General features: G+C 45.0%; 1 protein-coding gene across 1 annotated transcript; it reads left to right on the plus strand.

Annotated features, from left to right (window-relative positions):
• The first annotated feature begins 296 nt into the window (after positions 1-296).
• On the plus strand, positions 297-2,342 carry LOC102702446 (protein ASPARTIC PROTEASE IN GUARD CELL 1). The gene has a single exon (XM_040520828.1). The coding sequence runs from the start codon at positions 450-452 to the stop codon at positions 2,028-2,030; it is 1,581 nt and encodes a 526-aa protein (XP_040376762.1). The 5' UTR covers positions 297-449; the 3' UTR covers positions 2,031-2,342.
• Positions 2,343-9,417: the final 7,075 nt, after the last annotated feature.

Raw genomic sequence — 9,417 nt, forward strand, 5'->3', positions numbered from 1 at the left:
TAAATAATCAAAAGTTAGACATGAAAAAATAAAAAATAAAGTTATTACGTGACGGAGATAGTAAATTATATAAGGGAAAAAATATAGAGAGAGAGGAGGAAATTTCTGGAAAGGTTCGGCAGCGGCAGCTGCTTTGCTGACGTCAGCGGCTCTTCCTGAGCTCCCTCCCGCGGCGGTCCGACCTGAAGTCTTCTTCTTCCCCGTGTTGGACGAGGGAAGCCGCGTTTTTCCACGGCCACCCCCACCTCCCCCAACATTCTCCCTTCTTCACTAGGAATTGGATTCATTCCACCTCCCTCCCCCTCGCCGCGTTCAAAACCCACCACCTCCCTCTCCCAGCGCGCTGCGCGGCCACCGCCCTCCTCCTCCTCCTCCTCCTCTCCTTTCTTCTTCCTCTTTCTGTTGCGACCTCGGCGCCGCCTGTACCGCCCGCCCATGTGGGTTTGGCCATGACGCGGCTTGCCGTGCGCGCTCTGCTGCTCCTCTTCTTGGCTGTGGCCTCGCCGTTTCTTGTTTCGCCCGCTGCTGCTGCTGCTGGCGGCGCCAAGCTCAACGCGTCGTCGTCGTCGCCGCTGTATGGGATCGAGTTCCCGCCGTTCAACGCCGGCGTAGCTGATGGGGGATGCGATGGGAAGATGGTGGCGCAGGAGGTGGAGGAGGAGGTGGTGGTGCTGAGCCGCTCCCCCTCGCTGAAGCTGCATATGACGCACCGGTCCGCCGCGGAGGCCGCCGCGGCGGGGAGGACGAGGAAGGAGTCGTTCTTGGACTCGGCGGAGAAGGACCTTGCGCGGATCCACACGATGCTCAGGAGGAGGGTGGCTAAGCAAGGCGGGCAAAGGGCGACGGGGGCGGCGGCAAATCCGTCGCCGCGACGCGCGCTGACGGAGCGGATTGTGGCGACGGTGGAGTCCGGCGTCGCGGTTGGGTCTGGGGAGTATTTGGTGGATGTGTACGTCGGCACGCCGCCGCGGAGGTTCCAGATGATCATGGACACTGGCAGCGACCTCAACTGGCTTCAGTGCGCGCCCTGCCTCGACTGCTTCGAGCAGCGCGGCCCGGTGTTCGACCCGGCGGCCTCCGTGTCCTACCACAACGTCACCTGCGGCGACCCTCGCTGCGGCCTCGTCGCGCCGCCGGCAGCGCCCAGGGCGTGCCGCCGCCCGATGGCCGACCCGTGCCCGTACTACTACTGGTACGGTGACCAGTCGAACACCACCGGCGACCTCGCCCTCGAGTCCTTCACCGTCAACCTCACCGCGTCCGGCGCGTCCCGCCGCGTCGACGGCGTGGTGTTCGGGTGCGGCCACTGGAACCGCGGCCTCTTCCACGGCGCCGCCGGCCTGCTCGGCCTCGGCCGCGGCGCCCTCTCCTTCGCGTCCCAGCTCCGCGCCGTGTACGGCCACGCCTTCTCCTACTGCCTCGTTGACCACGGCAGCAGCGTCGGCAGCAAGATCGTGTTCGGCGACGACGACGCGCTACTCGGCCACCCGCGCCTCAACTACACGGCGTTCTCGCCGCCCGCCGCCGCCTCGGCAGGGGACACATTCTACTACGTCCAGCTCAAGGGCGTCCTCGTCGGCGGCGAGATGCTCAGCATCTCGGCCTCGACGTGGGACGTCGCCAAGGACGGCTCCGGCGGCACAATCATAGACTCCGGCACGACGCTGAGCTACTTCGCCGAGCCGGCGTACCAGGTGATCCGGCAAGCGTTCATCGACCGCATGAACAAGGCGTACCCCCTCATCGCCGACTTCCCGGTGCTGAACCCGTGCTACAACGTCTCCGGCGTGGACAGGGTGGAGGTGCCGGAGTTCTCCCTCCTGTTCGCCGACGGCGCCGTCTGGGACTTCCCGGCGGAGAACTACTTCATCCGGCTGGACCCGGAAGGCATCATGTGCCTCGCCGTCCTCGGCACGCCGCGCTCCGCCATGTCCATCATCGGCAACTTCCAGCAGCAGAACTTCCATGTCCTCTACGACCTGCAGAACAACCAGCTCGGGTTCGCGCCGCGGCGGTGCGCCGAGGTATAGCCGGCCGGCGACACCGCCGGCCATGGGAGGATCGCCAATTTGAGGTCCTCATTTTGATCGAAATTCTTGTTTAGGTGGCCAAATTTGGGGCAAATTTGGGTGTAGAAATTTTGAGGTGGAAACTGGAAAGGTCGGGAGGGGGTGGCACGCAAAGTTGTACGTAGCACAAGGTTTCCAAATCTCCAAGCAAGGAGGTTTTTAGGAATAATTAGGAATACTTCTTACCAAAAAGATTGCAGCTTGTATACAGATTTTGGTTGAAAACATTGTGCAAGATTTCATTTTTATTTATGTTTTAGCTTGGTCTGGTCACCCTGGTGTTGATAGCAAGTAGTAGTGGCGCAACTAGTGTTGTTAGGATTGTGACATACTGGATCCTGTCGTCCTGTTTATGTGTTCCCCTTTCTGGGTGCAAATATTATACAGAAAATCAATCATCAGACCAAATTCCTTTTCCCCTTTCTTAAGTGCAAATGTGACCACGCACAGTTGAATCAAAAATACAACTCTCACCTGGTACTATTAGCTGAGAAAATGAATTGATGGATAGAGAGTTACAGGCTATATGACATGATTACAGGAAGTAGTTCATGCCCCAACACAGAGATGTAGAGTGCGCTGTTCTTCGTTAATTGGTGGCGTCAACGTCGAGCCGGTAAACAAAAACTGGGAGGGATCCGCGACGCCTCGAACAGAGTCGGACGGCTGCGCTTGCACTGCCGCGCGGCGAATGCAACGCTGACACCGCGGCTTTGTTTTGTCAACTCATAGGCGCGCGCGTGAGTTTTGGTTGGGTAGTGGAGTTGGTTGGTTCCTTGGCCGAGCAGAGGCAGAGGCCTCACGCAGCGGTTTTGCCCGTCAGGCTGCTTCACGACGCTCTTCGTTTGGGGCGCCAGCGCGCACCGTCACACACAGGTCGTCGCATGGACCGCGAGCGAGCTGGCCTAATTAAAATCTGATTGCGAAGCGGTGAGCTCTTCTGCTGCTGACACACCCAACTGTGCTAGCTCTCCAGATTTATTTTATTTGTTTATGTTCACTACTCCTGCCGTTTCGTAACGCAGTTGTCTATATTTATATTTATATAGATGCTAATGAATCTAGACACATATATAAATTATATACATTTGTCAGAAATTTAGATAAAGATAAAAAATCTTATAATATGAAACGGATGAGTACTATAAAAGCCTCTATCTGCTACCACCATCTACCTCATTGTATTTTTACAATTTATCCTTTTAACTTCATAATATTAAAAATCAATTAAATCTAGATGGATATCCACGTAAAATCAAATTGATATGGATATTCCTTATATAAAAAGCATAGACGTGACAGTGAATGTATCACCACCATCTACTCCCATTCCATTTTTACAATTTACCGCATTAACTTTGTATCCATATAAAATCAAATTGATATGAATATTTCCTATATAAAAAGCATAGACATATATTTCATGAAAAATATTTTTCTATTTATTATAGGAATAACATAATATGTTTTTATGCTTTATAAAGCATAGGCGTTCAGCTAGTTTTCTATAAAAGGGATTGGACTCATTGGAGATACCACTACTACAAATTTGTCCTAGTTTGGCCTGCAGATTACTCCAATTATTTGTTCAGAGAGAATTTGGGATTGGTGTAGATCAGGGCGGAGAAATTGTCTGGAGTTTGTTTGGTTTTTGTTCCTTTCCACATTTCCAAATGGTGTTTTTGATTCGTGGGTCCCGGCGCTGTGTTTACCAGCTCTCTGACGCAACGCAAGTCGCAACACCGAAGCGGTGCCAGTTTGAGATCGCCTGGATGGTTGTCAACCTTCCGGCCGGTCTGGCAACAACGGCGTGGTTCTCGGAATTTTCCAAACTTACTTTAATTTGTGCGTAACAATGTACGGTTTATCATATTTGACGAAGAACATATATACCCTGTCGACAAAATTACGTCAAAAGAATTACTACATATAATACCGTGTGCGCGCAATAGTCTGCCAGTTAGCACCGTACTAACCTTTGTGTGGAGCATATCTACCTCTGTTCATGACGTTGGGAAATACGTGTAGTCAAACATTAACATATTTCTCTATCCATCTCAAATATACATTATACCATTTAAAAGTTATCATAAGATATGATAGTTTGTACACCCCTACATTATGTTTTGACCTAATTATAAACTTCCATTACTAGTTTTTCATATCAACTAATCACAATACTGTCCCATTTAATTTCTACCAACTCTTTTGAAATCTAAATATAATCAGATCTAAAACTCGTTACTAATATTTAGTATGTGAAATAATATTTGCAAATACGTACATATGCTTTTTTGTGTATAAATATACTATTAGAACAAAAATCAAGTAAATATGCATATTAGACACTGCAGATGAATCAGCTATCTGAGATTTTATTGAAAAAGAACCGGTACTGTTCATGAATCTGTCCAGCTGCTAAACAAAAGTAGAGGGATGAAAGTGAAAGGGAGAACACGGTAGTCATGGTCTAAGAAACAGTCGCCGGAGATCGATCGGATCCGTACGGTCGGTCTTGGTTGGTAGGAGGCACGAATAACACGTACCAGTTGGAATTGTATGTATACTCCTCCTATCGCTTTTCGACGCGACGCAACCCGGCGCCGGTGGCCGCCGTTGATACGCCCTCATCTGATTCGCCTCACGATCGAGCTGCGTACGTGTAAACATATGGCGTGCGAGCGTTTCCAGGCTAATCTGCACTGGAGTATGTCTACTCGGGTCTGAAACTATATACGTCAGGACTTGCAAATTTCGGTTATTTTAAGATTATTTTTTCTATCATAGAACTTCCATAAATATAATACTCGTATAAAAGCAGGTCTACTTGTCGCTCCATTGATCTCCTACCTGCAGAGTGCAGACTAAATAAATAAACAATACGTATTTATATATATGTGTTTAAATTTAATCTACATCACGAAAAAGTTATCATAATATACCAAAAGTGAAGTCATCGAAACAAGCCTAGCGATTCCGTACTCGTATCGGCCGGGAATACCCGGCATGTATCATTCCACGTCCTAATGGTATTCAACAAATAGCAGTGATCGTTTCGGTCAAAATACCGGTCCCTTCCATCCTTATCTTTTTCTCTTCTTCTCATGCTTATAAGTTAAATTTTTAATTTTTAATCTTAAATTTAAAGTTAAATTTAGATTTTTTTAATCATAGTTTATTTTTTAGCATTATTTTTTGGATTGCTAAAAACACGTATATAAAATTTTTATTCATAATATTTTTGTTTGCAAATACCTCATTGAAAAAAGCCAAAAATATTACCTCTTCTGGCCGTTCATTCAAATTTTTGACGATATTAACTGCTAATCATCATCTTTTTACTTATGACTATAAGCCAAAATTTAAATTTTTAGTTTTAAATTTAAAATTGATTTTGGAGTTTTTTCACCGAAGTTTATTTTCCAGTTTTGGCTCATACATGGTTAAGAATATTTATATAAAAATTTTATTCACAAATTATTTTTCGTTTACAAATATATCATTTAGCTTTTTTATCATGAAACACCTAAACAATCGCTCTCACTTGTCCTGGTATTGTTTCAAGCACGAGTGGTCTTCCATCAAATTTGGTTTTATTGATTACTAAATTATGTTTACCTATATCTCCATTTGTCTATGTCATGTTTAATCTTATTACTACCATTTTTAAATGTAACTACATGCATCTGAAATTTTGATGAGATATTGTAAAATAATGTAATTATATTGTTTTATTAAACCTTGGAACGATACTGCACAGTGTTTGCTTGTACTAGAACGTTCCGTTCCAAGAGCTTTGGTCACATGTATTTTTGACCACTGAGCTTTTCTCGAAATATTTTTCACGATGAACTTAAAAACCAGTTGTTTTTTACTCAAAACTTCAAAACCGGATAAGCAGCGCACCCCTAGCCTTGTTCTTTATTGGTTTTTCTGAAAAGCAACGGTTTGTTATCAAATAGGAGTAAGAGTTTATATTAGTGAAAACCCCATAATTTGTTTCAAACAAAATCCTCTTGAGTGTGAAAAATAATCAATTTTTAGTTCGGACAGAACGCATGGACTTTACGAAGTGACAAAAGGGGAAAAATTAGACGTTAGTCATTTTACTTCTCGGTACATGGATTGAATTGGACGTTGCATATTTATTAAGAAACTTAGAAGATATTTTAGGTCTATTCAGATTTAATTATAAACTAATATACGAGAGTTTAAGTCTAAATTTATTCATATCCATGTAAATTTGAATGAGCTTATCTATTCTATATATCCATATCTATACTATTATTAAAAAAAATAGTGTTTCTGTCTAATTTTCGTCTATCATGGGCCGCGTGTCAGCACAGCCGATGACGTACGATGCCACGGCTGCCCCGTGCTTCCCAGTTGCTCTGCGTCATCTGGAAATCAGACTAATGGTCAACTAACCGAACAAACGCAGCACAAAATTAGCGAGGAAGCCAGATAAATCGGGCCCAAACTCGCATGAAACAAAGGGATCAGGCCCGGCATTACCGATTGGGAGCGATCTCCCAACTCAGATAACCCCCCAAAAAAATTAAGCACCAAAAGGTGCCGAACGGGCCGGGGACGGTGGGGGTTGGGAGGAGCCGCGCCGCCGGTGGCGTACGGGAGTTGAGCCGTCGCACCGCTTTCCGGAGAAACGAGGAGGAGCAGATGAGAGAGTGAGATTGGAAAGGGAAGAGAGAGAAAGAGTGAGCTCGGGTTGTCACCCACAACCGAGGGCGATGCAGACATGCAGTCTCGCATAACTGAAAGGAATCAACTGAACTATTGTCCCCTTTCAAATAAAAAAAAAACGGAACTATTGTCTGATTAAACAAAGAGTTCAAGATGAATTTTGTTTAGCCTATGCATGCGTTGACACTCCTCTGAATCAAGCATGTAACTAGGATGATTGTTGACTGCATAATTAGGATTTTATTTACGTTTAATTATTTATCTTATTTAAAAATTATATAATTATTAATTATTTGTTATGATTTAATGTATTGTTTTATGATATTTAAGCATGACTTATAATTTTATATATTCAAATAAAATTATGAATAATACGAATGATCAAGCGTATATCTTAAAATCAGTAACGTCAAATAAAAAACAGAAGAAGTACTTACGTGCTCTTTTTCTAAAGCATCCTGTTTTACACGATGATTGAAGGGAAGCATAAGTTCATATTTGGATTTTGGGCAGCCATAAGGAGTGGCAAGCTAGGCCGCTGGACGTGACACTCCACTTGTGCCTTTAAGCTGTCTCGGCCGTTATCTTATGTCTAAGAGTCAGGTTTCTGTATTACTATAGGCTACAACATTAATAAGATATAACTTTAAAACCATAATATATAACATTATTATATAAATCTTTTAGTAATCTATACATTTCTCTTTTTATTTCAAGTGTTTCATCCATCTAACACACATCGTCGCTAATTCATTTATCCATTGCAACGCATTAACAATTTTTTCAGTAACATAAACGGAGTTAATATAACACAATAGTGTACGTGCGTGGTCGTTTTTTTGAGGTAACAATAGCTTTTTGGATTAAGAGGGCTGGTTAGGGCTGATTGCGAACTGTAATATTCGTACATACGCAGGGCGAGGCAAGGATCCCTCCCCCACAAGGACATATCATATGGTGCGGTTTCTTTCACATTTTGTGTACTGACCGATAGCGCGCGGATCGATTGGCCCAGTCGCAACTCGCGCGCGGTGGAATCCAATCCTACTGCAGTAGGTGTCGACACGCCGTTCGATTCGACCTCAGGAGATTTTCCGTTAATCTAGCTCACCTCAGCTAGGAATCAATTAATCATGGCCAATACTTTCCTTGCTTAATTCAGTTCCATGGAGGAAATTAAATTATAATAACCAGCATAATTGCAAACAACTCGAGTCAATATGTGCCACTATATCACTGAGATGGTTGTGTGGACCTTTTTGTATGTGCTCACTTTCATAGCTACTCGTGTCGTGGTACTAGTTTCTAGTTTTGTCAGCCACGTTGCTGATGTGAGTTGAGTCGGTAACCAACTGATCAGCTTGCACCGTGCAGAAGATGGCGCAGACATTTTTTTTTTTGGCAGCTTCTCCAATGAGTCACGGTTGTGCAAAGTTGAAGCTGCATGCGCTTATTTTAAGTGCAACTGGCACCGATTCAGAAGCTCTCCCTCTCGTTTACAACGCTGCAAAGTTGGGCACCGCATCCACATGTTGCAGAATTCAGCCATTTTTTCCGTCACTTGTCACATCGAATGTTTATATGCTAATTAGGAGGATTAAATATAGATCAATAATAAAACTAATTAAAGACTATTTCATTAGATAAAATTTTAAGCCTAATTAATCCATGATTACAAATGTTTTTACTGTAACATCACATTCGCTAATCATAGACTAATTAGACTCAATAGATTCGTCTCGCGAAATAGTTCTAAGTATGAGGTGGGTTTTGTTAATAGTCTATATTTAATACTTCTAATTAGTGTCCAAATATTCGATGTGACATAGACAAAAAAAAGTCGGAGGGAAACAAACAGGGTCTCAAGGCAGGGCATTTCCAAGTTGCATCGCTCTGGCCCCTAACGAGTAGCCTAGCTTCTCCACGTCAGCGGCGTATAAGAAAGAGAGAGAGATTAAAAGTAAAGTAAATTGCTTGAAGTAGGGTAGTTTCTTTGTCCCAACCAACTCACGTAGGTTTGGCAACGGGATGGATCGGGACCGGGTACGATAAGACTGACCCCGGTCCTGGCCTCGGCATCGAAATCAAACTCGGGGGCCAAAAGTAATCCCCGAACGGGTTCCGAATGGGCCTTCGAATGGAGGCGGAGGACAATGGTGACGGATCTGACTGGGGGTGGCGACGCCGATCAACGAGGAAGCGGAGGCGGCAGTGACGCGTAGGTCGATAGGGAAGACGGAGGAGCCCGCCCGTGCGGCGGCAATGGCTGTTGGCAAGGATGACGGCCATGCGCTGGGGCGGCGTGCCCGCGCTGCGGTGGAGCGACGACCATTGGCAAGGAAGGAGACAAGTAATTATTTAGGTTTGGGTCTTCAAATACGAAGTAATACCCTACACCTAGTTAGGTTTAGCCAGTGGGTTCGAGTCCTTGAATACGAAGTAATACCCTATTCATTTTGGCAACGGTTTAGCCATGTGTATTGGTAGGTGTTGAATATTATGTCATTAAGGAGCCCTGATCTCCTCTTGAATGCCTAGGGACAAGGTTACCATGTAGGGAATCTAGTCGAATACTAGTATTGTTTGATTGGACTGTATTCCCTGTCGTGGTGTTGGCCTCCTATTTTTGGAAACGAGAACACTCGTG

This window comes from Oryza brachyantha, chromosome 2 (assembly GCF_000231095.2).
Source record: "Oryza brachyantha chromosome 2, ObraRS2, whole genome shotgun sequence".
Lineage (NCBI taxonomy): Eukaryota > Viridiplantae > Streptophyta > Magnoliopsida > Poales > Poaceae > Oryza > Oryza brachyantha.